Source organism: Oculina patagonica, chromosome 7 (genome assembly GCF_052425735.1).
Source record: "Oculina patagonica isolate OP01 chromosome 7, crgOcupat, whole genome shotgun sequence".
In the NCBI taxonomy this organism is placed as follows: domain Eukaryota; kingdom Metazoa; phylum Cnidaria; class Anthozoa; order Scleractinia; family Oculinidae; genus Oculina; species Oculina patagonica.
In genome coordinates this window covers 26,562,709-26,575,892 of record NC_135764.1, presented here as the reverse complement: position 1 = coordinate 26,575,892, position 13,184 = coordinate 26,562,709, and the positions used below count along the sequence as shown (strand labels likewise).

The following is a 13,184-nucleotide window of genomic DNA, read 5'->3' as shown; positions in this document are numbered from 1 at the left end:
TCCTCAATTTCCTCTGCGACACGCCTACAGGGACTCACGGTAGTTGCATTTAACAAAATATGTTCTAGACTTTACAACGCTGAATACAACTACAGCGATTCCCTGCTGGCGTGTTTCATTGATGGAAATTGGGGATTGACGGCAGGCAAAAAAGAAGAAAAAACAACTGAACAACCTTGTTCATCGCTTTATATTGTCAGCGCGCGCGGTGAACAGTTGTATCGCCAGAGTTAAAATGCGTGCTTTCCACATAGTCAAAAGAAAACACAACAAAACTAAACAAAGCAAAACATCTGTACTACTCATTTGACCAATCAAACTATGCAGTAGGAGAATTAAAAGTTGTATTAATTTTGACACAAGACGTGCAATGTTCCAAAAGAAAATTTTATGACACAAACTACTACTTATCAAAATAAACTGGTCAGTTTTGAAATCACATAACCCAGCGAAGGCCAGCCATGGCAATTTGGTATAAACTATTCAAAATAGATTGAATATTAATTAGACTGTACTATTCAGCCTCTGTTGTTATTTTCGTTACATGAACATTTCAGTCAAATCAAGATAAAGATAAGGCATTAAAATCAGGTAAAAAACTATTTTCAAATTTTATAGATATTGGGCGTAAAAACGACAGCTTGCAATCCTGATGAAAATTATCCCTGCCGCAAAGTCCATAACTTCTGTTGTACGGAATGAAGGCAAGGCATAATGGTTGATGATGGCCCTTTAATCATGCATATTAAAACTTGGCGTGTTTGTACTTTTTAGGAACCCGAGGGGGGGGGGGGGGGAATGGAGACTCGGATTGTGGCTCCACCCACCCCTCCCCAAGCTCGCAACAATAAGAGTACTAGTTTCGAAGTGTGAAGGATGTTTACAGTGATGGCGTATTTGGCCTTGTAGTCGCAATCGTAGAGAATTGAGACAGCCTCGCTCCTGCTCCCTCTTTTTTCATCTCTCCCCAAGCATCCCCTGGCTTGCCCAATCAAAATCCGCTCGCTCGAAAAACTACTCTTACATTGTAGGCTTATGCAGTGATCAATGACGCGTCAAAAAAGGTTTTGTTGGGGTCTGCAACATGAGATACTGGCGTTCTAAATGATTTTAGCTTGAAGAATGCCCGATCGCAGGTAAGAATGCAGTTTAGAATAGTTAAATCCTAATTTGTGACTAATTATAAGTGGTTGTTGCTTGATGACGTAATATGATAATCTGCCTTCTCGGAATGTCGGGAACCCCCCGAGTGTTTTCCGGTTTCACTTTCTGTCCTTTCTAAACCGACTCCTTGAAACTCCGTGTACTTCGAATTCGCCGAGGTAAGTGCGGCTGACCTTGTGTTGTACTGGATTCTATCTTAACTTAATAATAGTAATACACATTACGATCTCGACATTATTAATAAAACAGAAAATTGCAACTACTAAAAAGTAAAACGGTCTAAAACCGATCAATTTCTTGCATTAAACCGTTTGGTTCAGTGGTCATGCAAAAGCGGAGGAAATCGAATCGATCTCATTGTGCAAGGTACATTTCGTTTCTTAGTGAAACACAATATTATTAACTCCACGGTCTTCTGTACCTCGAAATTAAAATGAAGAATTGCAGCAGACCAAACATGATAATTAGTTCTTTAGTTAACTTATTTATTCACAGGACTTCAATCTCTCAGAGTGATAAAATAAAACCGAGATGTGAAGATACATTAATAGCAAAAGGATATTACCTTCAAAGGTAAAGGACCCCCTTGTCCGTATTAGTAACAATAACGAAGTTATCAAATGATAAAACACACTTTATCAAAAGGTCCTCACAACGTTTTTTCCTACGGAATTGAGTGAATTTGCATTGCGCTTCTTGTTTTGCAGACAAAACCCCTGCTGTTTCAATTATTCGTGTTCGATCTGTTTCATTATGATCAGTACTACCAGAGGGAAAAAGAACGTAGAACACGGTAAGTCTTGCCTCATATTGCAGCTATTAGTGCTGGATATGTCTAAATAGCTGCTGTTTAGATCTTAACGTTAAGGTAGGTTTGCGTGAATCACATGACTGACTATCTTTGGAATTTGGTGCTAATATAAATAACTTATAATTAAATTCAAGCGACTTAAACAAGTTCTGTTCAGTCACCGCACAGCAAAATCTGCTCACATTTTTCGTCTGGTAGAAGTTGAGACTATGATAACCGTCAATTTGATCAGTTCTGCAGAACAGAGCTGAAATGCCAGTTACAAACACACGTTTGACTAAACTTTGCTTTACACTTTGTGGTATTAAGGTTTGTATAACGATGGGAACAAAGTCCTGTAACATATCTGTAAAAAAAAAGGTTTATAAGTGCATGAGGTTGATCAAATAACCCAAGCGATTTACTAAAAACATAGTGAGAGCACTTATTTAGAAGGGAAACTAACGTACATAGAGCACATTATGATAACTCCGCGAACTATCATGCGAAGCTTATCATTAAAAAATAATAACGTATTTTTAACACTAAAAAAAATTAACACTACGTGATAATTATCAGTGATTACTCAACCTTGTCTGACAAGTCTGAATTAAATAAATTCAACGGTTCAAAGAAAATTGTACATGGATAGGCATGCGTACTTTTGAAAAGCTAAGTACAATCTTAAACATCCCTGTAATGTGATACCTTAATTCTTGTGCAGTCAAAATCGAAAGGTATGCTAGTAAGCCTCTGATAGTTTATAAAAGGCATATTGTTTTATTTTGAATGATTTAGCTGCTGTCGTTTCATATAGCCTGGGGCAGATCGATTTTGGTTTCCAAATTGGATTTCTTAAAGAATTTTAACTAAGTTTATTGACCTTTATTCCTGAAGCAATACTTGTTATCATTTGTGGTGAGTGGTTAGAACGTGAACCACAATGATGAGTATAGTAGTCGTTCAAATTTAATTATGTTCGTGGACTTGAACGTGCCATACATATTCAAATCATACAGGTTGTCTTTATAACAGTGGTCTATTGTTTAGTTTTGACACCAAGAGTTTTCGAGATCTACAATTAATGGCGAGGTGCATATTAAATAAAACATAATTCATAAGATGAGGGGCTCAGCAACAATTGGGTAACCCGAAATTAATAATGAACTGGGAAATGATTATTTTAAATTTTTGAAAAATGCAGGACACATCTTAAAACCCTTACCAAAAATAGGGAACATTTAAATTTGTTTTAGAAATCCTCTGATCTGGTTCTGAAAAACACTTTGATAGTATTTGTTTGCTTCCGTGGCGATTGTGTTAGAATATATGGCTCGATTTCTTAGATAGTCAGGACATTTACACAACAAAAGCGGTAGATGTTCGCAAAATCGGTCATTTGCTTTAAGATCGAGAGCTGTTTGGGTCGATTGGTAACCATGTACAGGAGGAGGAACGAAATCGATCAAATCGTGCAAAGCACGTGATAAAATGAACAAATAAAGTAAATGGTTTGAACCCAGGAGTATCAGTAGTTCGTATAGTGTGATCGTCCGGGTGAGAGTAGTTCTGAGAAGAACTGTTGTTGGTGACTGACGTTTCGACAACCTGAGCGGAAGTCATCTTCAGAGTCAAGTGAAAAGTTGTTGTCAGTCGATGATGTTATAAGTCTGGTCCGTTGAAGCTGATTGGTCAGTTAAGCCGTGATGTTATTGGCTGTAAGACTCGTGTAAAGTTTGTCATCAGTAATTGGTCAGTTTCGATCCGTCTATTGTTAGTCTAATTAAGTCGTTCTGTTCCGTCTATTGTTAGTCAAATTAAGTCGTTCTGTTGGCGGTTCGTTTGTCGCTTCTCTTTACGTCGTGAATAAGTCGTTTGTAAGGTGCCGGTAGTTGTTGACATCTGTTGATAGGCGTCTGTTCTAAGTTTGTGTACCAGCTTTCCAGAGTCAGTCGTTGAAAATAGTTAGTACTGTAGGTTAAGCATTCAGCAGAGTCCCAGTCGATTTTGTGTTTAGTAAGTCGGTGGTGTTCAGAAATGTGATTGTTGACATCACCATTTCTCGTCGCTCGTTTGTGTTCAGTCAGTCTCGTGGTCAAGTTTCTACCGGTCTCTCCGATGTAGGAGGCCTGGCAGTCGGAGCATTTGATCTTATAAATCGCTCCCTGTCTGTTGTTAGGTTCGTCCCTGTCTTTAACGTTGGTCAGTAAATGTCGTAACGTTGTTATAGGTTTGTGAGCTACACGGATATTGTAGGGTTGTAGGATCCTCGCAATAGTCTCAGAAGTGCCCTTGATGTAGGGTAAAGTCGCTGTAGTAACAGATGTCAGATATACAAAGATAGTAACTTTACGGTATCTCGTGCCTTAATTGAGAATACAAAATACAACAGGCCAGAAATGAGCAGTTGTGGACTACTTTTTAAGCTGTCCTTTCATTCCGATTGGTACGAACCACATTCTGTACCATGTGTTCATGTTTCTTTCGTTTCTAGTCTCCTGTCAAAGGAAAAACAATATCAGCACTGAAATTAAACTAAGAGCGTATTTAGGAGTAAAAGCTGATCGTTTCTTGCGTCTGCAGGGGCAAGAGGAAAACGAGAGGGTCTGGAAATAAATTTAATTTTTTCAGCAGTGACTCACGTTTCTAAACGTCAAATTTCTTTATGACATAAAAGCATTACTTTTATAAATATTTGTTTGCGTGTTTTTATTCTTATTTTTTACAAGGTTAAACCAACTGGACGCCATGGAAAACATAGAAAAAGTTTTGAAAGGCGTAGTTGTCGGTATTTTTCTTTTCAACACCGATCGTGGCCAAAAGCCATTAAGTTGTGCAAGGACGTTTTTAGGAGTACCGTCCCTTTTTAATCGGGCGTGGCCGATTTATAGTTTACCCTTTGATCGTCCTAGACGATAGTCTCCTGTCGGCTAAAAATGACGGGGTTAGCCTGGGTCAATCGGTTTCATTTCAGTTTTGACAGTAAATCGTTGTAGGAACACTGGGTCGACTTTTGGGCTAATCTGCAATCTGGTTCTCTTCTTTGCTTCGGCGGGAGGACAGAAAAAAAAAGCTTAAGGGGTAAAGTACTAATAATCACCATTGTGAAACTGTAGTTGCTTTGACAAGTTGAAGCTATTTTTGTAAATAAAAAGGGTAACGTCATTCATGTCACGCAATGTTTTTGTGGGAAACTTAATTTGAAACTAGACGCTTTGCTGGTTTCTACAAATAGCAGTGTGATCTGGCGGTACATTTTTTTGAGGCGGACTCCACTTTAAAACTATTTTTTATATATTTAGCAAGAAGTATGCGATTTTCATTTCCGCACAGTTGGGCATCAAAGTCGCCTGTCACAAAGAGTAGAATGTTTGCACAACTTGGTTTGGATATATTTTAGATTTGACTAGTGACGTTAATAAGACACTTCTCAAGACGTCAGCAAAACATTGGCAATGTACAGTATTGGTGTGAGCTTGAATGGAAATTTTTTACGAGATCAGTAAAGCTATCGAATGAAAAGATGACTTGAAAATGAAAACTTCGAATAATTATAATTAAATACCAATTGAATTTTAGATAAGAAATTCCGGAAGTGACATCTGTGTTCAACATCTGTGTACAACTTAAAGTTCCGAAAAAAAGACCACATGTTTTGTAAAAATCACAGACAAACATGATCAGGAAAACAAAACAGGCCAATGGGTTTTATTCACGAAAATACAACTTTCTTAAGAAAGAGTTTGTAAACAAGACAATGGAATCGAATTACATTTCACACGAAATTTGCATACATTTGAACTTGCAAAAAAGAAGTATCTCTGCCGAGGCATAATAGCGAGACCTTACATTAATAATTATTGTATTCTGATCTGATTGTTATTTTTTATGCATTAACTATTTGAAAGTGGTTCTCATCGATGAAAACAAAACGGTTTATCATTCACTTCTTGAAGTATTTATAGACGTGAAAACATTCACTTAATCAAATTACATTCGGCACGAAATATTTTGTATCCATTTGTCTCGAAACTTTGAGGAAATTGAAGTCTTTGTGGACAGTACTGCATAAAAGCAGTTCATAGTTCAATTGAATAAAAAGATAAGAACCATATTGATAAAGGAAATTTTAAAACTTTATTTTGGCTCATTTTGACGAAATTCAGGATTTTCAAAGACTGCCAGTAAACTCCTTTGAGAAAAACTATCGGCTCCCAGACATCCACCAAAATCGTCCAAAAATTAACAAAATACTGCAAAACAAATATTTATGGGATAAGTAAAGCTTTTTTTGGATTCCTTGAAACGCGGCTGAAATGGTTTCAGTGTTTTCCAGCCCTTATACTTTGGGTCAGTACTACTATTCTTTACCAGTTGCTATTACAGTAATGGTATGAAACAAATACCTAATCATTGGTCAATAAGTTGCGATCATTTTCTTGACAATAGTAGTTACCTGATTAGGAGTTGTATACTGTTCCATTAAAGTGTAAGGGCTGGAAAATACTGAAATGCGTCAGCCACCTAAAGCGTTGGAAAAATTGGTCTTCAGATAAAAACCCCGCCTTTATAAAGTATTGCGAAAAGGCTGCACTTTGCTAAGTGTTACAAATTTATATTTCTAGACGTCTAGTTCAATCGTTTATTTGTATTGTGCGAAATATATTTTTATAAATTGAGACCATTATGTCATTAGGTAATAATGCAAATTTGGGAAAACAAGCCTGTCAAAATGACGTTGCCATGGTGATTTCAAGTTACTGGCACAATAACTAATCCTACCAAATTATTGCGAGATAAATTTTAGATAAACGTGCAACGTTTGGCAGCGTTTGGTTGAATCTTGAAAAAGTTATAAGCGTCCAAAGTCAGCGCGGGCCTCAAAAGCCCCCCCCCCCCCCCGGCCTGAATAGGTTTAAGTGACTGTTTTTCCAGTGATTTTTACTGTACTGTACCCTGCCTTTCAAGTCAAAACAGATAGCTAATTATTAAGCGCCCGATTTTAAGCTTCTCAAGCTTCTCAAGCTTCTTGTTTGTCTCCGCAAGAGCAAGAGGGAAAAGAAAAGGGTCTCGCAAAAATTTTAATTTGCTCAACAGTGACTTCCCATTTCTTAACCTCAATTTCTTTATGATATAGAAAGCATTACTATAATGAATGATTATTTGCTTGTTTTAATTCTTATTTTTTACAAGGTTAACCCAACTGGACGCTATGAACAGCGTGGGAAACATTTTAAACTCGTTCTTCGTAGGCATAGGCCTAGTTGTCGCTAATTTTCTTGTCAACACCGATCGTGGACTAAAAGCCATCGAGTTATGTAAAGAATGTTTGATTCTCCTGATTGATATGAAAGAGATAGAAGAACAGTATGTCAAACTATTTAACACGGGAATCTACCACATAATGTTGAATGCATACTGTCTTATTGGTGATTACACAAACGCAAAAAAATGCGTCAGGAAACTTCGCGATTTGGGTGAACGAGAAGGGCTATTGACCCTAAAACTGGCAAATATATATAATTCACAGTGTAAACATGTAGAGGCAAAAGAACTGTGTGAGAGAGCAATTAATATTATGAAAGAAACTGGTGACAGAAAAGGAGAAGCGGGAGCTTATGGACAATGTGGAACTACGTTTATTTGCCTGGGTGAATATGTGAAGGCTAAAGAATATCTAGAGAAAGCACTTGCGATCAGACGGGAAATTGGTTACATAAAAGGGGAAGCAGCAGATTACAAAAACCTAGGAACTGTGTTCATATGTCTTGGTGAATACGCAAAAGCTCAAGAATACACCAAAAAGGCACTTGCGATCGATTTGAAAATTGGAGACAAAGACGAAGAAGCCGAAAATTGCGTAAACCTCGCTGCTGTGCTTCTTCCTGTTGGTGAACATACCAAAGCTAGAGAATACATCGAGAAAGCACTTGCGATCAGAATGAAAATTGGAGATAGAAAAGGAGAAGCAGGCGATTACGAAAAGCTAGGAAATGTGTTTAAAGGGATTGGTCAATATGCAAAAGCTCAAGAATACATTGATAAAGCACTTGCGATCAGAATGGAAATTGGTGACAAAAAAGGACAAGCATTCAATTATGGAAACCTAGGAACTGTGTTTAGTTCTCTTGGTAAATATGCACGAGCTCAAGAATACCATGAGAAGGCACTTGCGATCAGACTTCAAATTGGTGACAGAAAAAGACAAGCAGAAGATTACGGGAACCTAGGAACTGTTTTTCTTGCTCTTGGTGAATGTGCAAAAGCTAAAGAATACATTGAAAAAGCACTTGCGATCAAAGTGGAAGTTGGCGACAGAAAAGGAGAAGCATCGGAGTACGGACAACTAGGATCTTTGTTTACATTTCTGGGTAAATATGCCAAAGCTCAAGAATACATTGAGAAAGCTCTTGCGATCACAATAGAAATTGGCGACAGAAGAGGAGAAGCATCGGATTACGGAAAACTAGGAGCTGTGTTTAGATCTCTTGCTGAATATGAAAAAGCTAAAAAATACCTTTTTAAAGCACTTGCAATCAGAATGGAACTTGGCGACAGAAACGGAGAGGCAGCAGATTACGGAAACCTGGGAAAGGTGTTTCAATGTGTTGGTGAATATGCCAAAGCTCAAGAATACCATGAAAAAGCACTTGCGATCACAATGGAAATTGGTGACAGAGACGGAGAAGCAGCAGAATACGCTACCCTAGGAGCTGTGTTTGTGTCTCTTGGTGAATATGCCAAAGCTCAAGAATACTATGAAAAAGCACTTGCGATCACAATAGAAACTGGTGACAGAAAAGGACAAGCAGCAGAATACGGGAACCTAGGAAGTGTTCTTCTTTATCTTGATGAATATGCTAAAGCTAAAGAATACACTGAAAAAGCAATAGCATTTGCAGTGGAAATTGGCGACAGAGGTGGAGAAGCAAAAGGTTACAGTAACCTAGGAGCTGCATTTCAATATCTTGGTGATTATGCAAAAGCTGAAGAATACATCGAGAAAGCACTTGCGATTGCGATTGAAATTGGTGATAGAAATGGACAGGCAATTCACTACAGAAACCTAGGTACTATGTTTCTATCTCTTGGTGAATATTTAAAGGCTAAAGAATGTCTTGAAAAAGCACTTCCAATATGTAAAGATATTGGAGACGGTGATAGCGAGTGTGAATGTCATCTTAGACTTTTTTATGTAGAGTTATGTCAAGGAAAAGTTCAAGAAGCGTTTTACTATCTGCTTGAGAGTGTTAGAAAAAGGGAAGAGTTGCGAGTTTTTCTCGAAGACAACGATCAGTTTAAGATATCATTTTCAGACCGGCACCTTATCTCCAACCAGATGATGAGTGAATTATTATGTGCTTTTAGGAAGCCTTACGATGCTTTGTGCGTTGAAGAAATGGGACGGGCTAGAGCGCTAGCAGACTTAATGGCAGCTCAGTACTCTCTTGAAAACAAGCAAATCTCAGATTTTCCGTATTCACGGATTGAAAACATTATGAAAAAAGAAAGGAACAGCAGTTGTCTGTACATTACATACCATCAGCAAGATGTACTCGTTTGGGTCCTTAAAGCAAGCGGCGTCATTCATTTCCGAAGAACAGAAGTACATAAAGAGATTGTTGATGCCAGATTAGTTCCCAGTTTAGATGATTTTTTTGCCAAAAGTTTCCGCAGCTTTGGTGTTTTAGCCGAGGAGAATTGCGAAGACCGATCTTTAAATGATATTGAGCCAAAATTGGAGTCATCCCAAGAAGAGAGCAACACAGCTTTGCGACTTGATAAAGACGACGGCAAGGAAAGTCAAGATCTCGAATCCAACCTTTCTTTGTGTTACCGAATGGTCATTGCTCCTGTGGTTGATTTACTTGATGAGCCCGAAATCATTGTTGTCCCTGATCGTTTCTTGAACCAAGTTCCATTTGCAGCGTTAAGAGATGAAAGCGGCAAGTATTTATCAGAGGCTTACAGGATCCGCATCGTTCCTTCTTTGTCGATTCTGAAGCTCATCCAGGACAGTCCAGCAGACTATCACAGTCAAACTGGTGCACTGATAGTGGGTGATCCTACAGTTGGTGATGTGTTTTATAATGGACTCGGACCATTGGAATGCGCAAGAAAAGAAGCAGAGATGGTGGGACGACTGCTAGGCGTTCCGCCACTGTTAGGAGAATGCGCAACAAAGCGGGCTGTACTTGAAGTGATAAATTCAGTAAGTTTGATTCACATTGCTGCACATGGAAATGCTGAAAGAGGAGAGATTGCCCTTGCACCAACTGTACGGATTGCTGGTGGGGCTCCTCAAGACGATGACTACCTATTGACGATGTCTGACATTTCGAAAGCTCGACTACGAGCGAAACTGGTGGTACTTAGCTGCTGTCACAGTGCACGTGGACAGATTAGAGCCGAGGGAGTTGTTGGAATCGCTCGGGCGTTCCTAGGATCCGGTGCACGGTCGGTTCTGGTGGCACTGTGGGCGCTAGAAGATAGAGCAACAGAGCAGCTCATGAATCATTTCTACGAGCATCTTGCTCATGGGGAGAGTGCCAGTGAATCTCTTCACGAGGCCATGAAGTGGATGAGAGATAACGGCTTTCCTAAGGTTGAAGACTGGGCACCGTTTGTGCTGATTGGAGATAACGTGACATTTGATTTTGGAAAAGAAAGTAAGTGGTGTTGGTGATATATATTTCTATTTATGGTTCACCAAGTTACAGTTAAATCAGAATTATCAATGTCTCCCATTATATTACACATGTTATCTCTCTATAACGGACATCTTTGTACAACGACCAGGAGTTTTCGTCTCCATAGTGCGCTGATTATGCACTTTATTGGACATGTACTAAGAACCCGAAACGAAAAGAAACCACCGAAACAGGCGAAATATATTGCCATTTATGAGGGCTAACCTTATACAGGCTAACCTGCGTGTTATTCAGAATAACGGTAGTGCTAATCAGGCTATTAATAATAAACCTAAGTGTTTTTAGGCTAGCTAGCTGGCTTGCGAATGCTTCGTTTCGTTCAAGGTTTTACTGTATTTACCAATTCTCTGTGTCTCTTTTGTTAGGAAGAGAGACTGACGGAGGAGAACTCGAAGAAGAACTTGAGCCACACAAAAAGTAAGCAAGGACCTTCTTGCAAGTGTAACATAGTAGACTTTATTAGTTTTCGATCGCGTCTATTGTCTGACAAAAGCATCGTGCTCACACGACTAGGGTGCCCGGGAATAAGCGAAATGAAATTGAGAGGACAATTTTGAAGCCAAGGACTAATCAGCTAATCGAGAAATGATCCAGTATTACTTTTTTGGCAAAATAATTCTCCAAGAAGTTTCTACAGTCATTTCCCAGCAAAAAGAGAGAAAAACAAAACTTAAAAAGGGTGCCTCGCTTGCGGCTAGAAACTTAGGTTTGGAAAAGACGCTTTCAATTAATTTCTACAATCATCGATTGGTTGGATAGTCTTTTGTTAATCCAGAGCACGTGAGTTATTCAAATGTCACGCAAGCGTTTCTTTTTTTAGCATTTTCATTTTAAAAAGGGCATCGTCGTGTGTGTGTGTGATATGTATCACGTGAAACACTTTGACCAATCAAACCAAGCGAAAAATCTTGGTGGTTTATAACTTTTTTTTTTAACTTAAGTATTCTTGTTGAGTCAATAGATAATAAATCTGTAGTTTTTAGTTTTGTAGGGCTAGACGCTATATATTCGAAAGGCGTCTTTTTGAGTCAAAATTGATAGTGATTTTAGAAAGTGTCCCAATAGGTAACAAGTCGTGTGATTTTTATTTTAAAGACGTTGTATAAATGTAAAATAGTGAATACGCGGATAAGCGATTTTCGAGTCCTAGTTTATAGTAGCCTTAGAAATAGTGTGTTGTTTTGACCCAGTCTATTCTGCGCTATCTCCTCCTGCAATGTTTATGTGAGCCTCGCAAGAAGGACTGTTTACTAGCCAAAATAAAAATTTCGAGGCAAAGTTGCCTTATTCTTCATTATCAACGCCAGATATCTTTGCAAAACATTAATAACGAGTAGAAGTACCTCGATGATATTTCAAACCGACGCCCCTGAAGGAAACGACCCGTAATGGCGAACTAAAATACTGCATGCACGCCATTACTGAAATGTAACGTATCAACGAATTCAAGCCAAAAAATGGAAACAAAGCCCGAGACTGCGCAGTACGGACTGGAAATTAGCTTTAATCGGACGGAGAATGACCGAATTTTAGAGGTTTCAATACACTGACAGGCGAAAGAGGCTCAAATATACAAGGAAAATTTATCATTATTATTTTTTCGGCCTTGATACTAAGTATCTTTATTGGCGATAAATTGTGTTTATACGAATCGAGGGTAGTTCTTACTGATCAAACTAAAGTATTTTCTTTTAAGTTGAAATTATGTTTGAAATATAAGCTTTCTCGGCTGTGTATATAGCCTGCAGGTGTGCATTTTAAACTAGCTTTGTTGTTACCACACATTTAAGCAAGATTGAAAAATAAATAAGTTGAGACCAAGTTCCGAGTGTCCTGATTCCAGTTGTTGCAGATCTGGTGCCACGGAACACATAACGGCAAGTTCCTTTCACACAACTGAGCGCATGCTGAGCTCATTCCCCCTCCTCCCTCCCAGTCATAGTTCATTTTTCCAGAGTCAAGCGCAATCAGTTTCCTGTCAAACCATTGAAGGACTATTTCCAATTTTTGCGCTTCCAGCAAACCTACTGTCACTGTACTAAGCAAAGGTTAGATTTTCTTTGTTTTGCTTTGTTTGGTTGTTTAGTAACTGCTGTGATAAGCGCGAAGAATACAAATGTTTCCTACTTAACAATAACACCACGAACTCAATATTATATTGAACTGCAATATTGCATTATGATTGCATTATTATGTGAGGACCAGACGAAGGCATATTGACCAATTGCAGGAGCCCAATTTCAGATTCTGTTCACGTGGACCAATCACCGACTCCCTCTATGAGACACGCCTACAAGGAATTACGGTAGTTGTATTCAACAAAACATGTTCAAGACTTGGCAACGCTGAACAAAACTGCCGTGATTCCCTGCCTGTTATATTGAGGGAAGAATTGGGGATCAATCAATCAATCAATCAATCAATCAATCAATAGAAACGACGTCACTGCCTCGATATTTAGATTGAACTGTCTTGTTAATAGCCAGCGCGCGTGCTCAACAGTGGTATGTATAGGTAAT

General features: G+C 38.6%; 1 protein-coding gene across 1 annotated transcript; it reads left to right on the top strand.

Moving 5' to 3' along the window:
• The first annotated feature begins 7,191 nt into the window (after positions 1-7,191).
• Positions 7,192-12,487, top strand: LOC144660435 (uncharacterized). The gene is made up of 2 exons (XM_078521052.1): positions 7,192-10,623; positions 11,031-12,487. The coding sequence occupies exons 1-2, from the start codon at positions 7,302-7,304 to the stop codon at positions 11,084-11,086; spliced, it is 3,378 nt and encodes a 1,125-aa protein (XP_078377178.1). The 5' UTR covers positions 7,192-7,301; the 3' UTR covers positions 11,087-12,487.
• Positions 12,488-13,184: the final 697 nt, after the last annotated feature.

Excerpts from the sequence above, each read along its gene's own strand:
- LOC144660435 (XM_078521052.1), top strand. The coding sequence starts at position 7,302 with ATGAAAGAGATAGAAGAACAGTATGTCAAACTATTTAACACGGGAATC. Across the intron at positions 10,624-11,030 it reads ATTTGATTTTGGAAAAGAAA|GAAGAGAGACTGACGGAGGA; the intron begins GTAAGTGGTGTT and ends CTCTTTTGTTAG.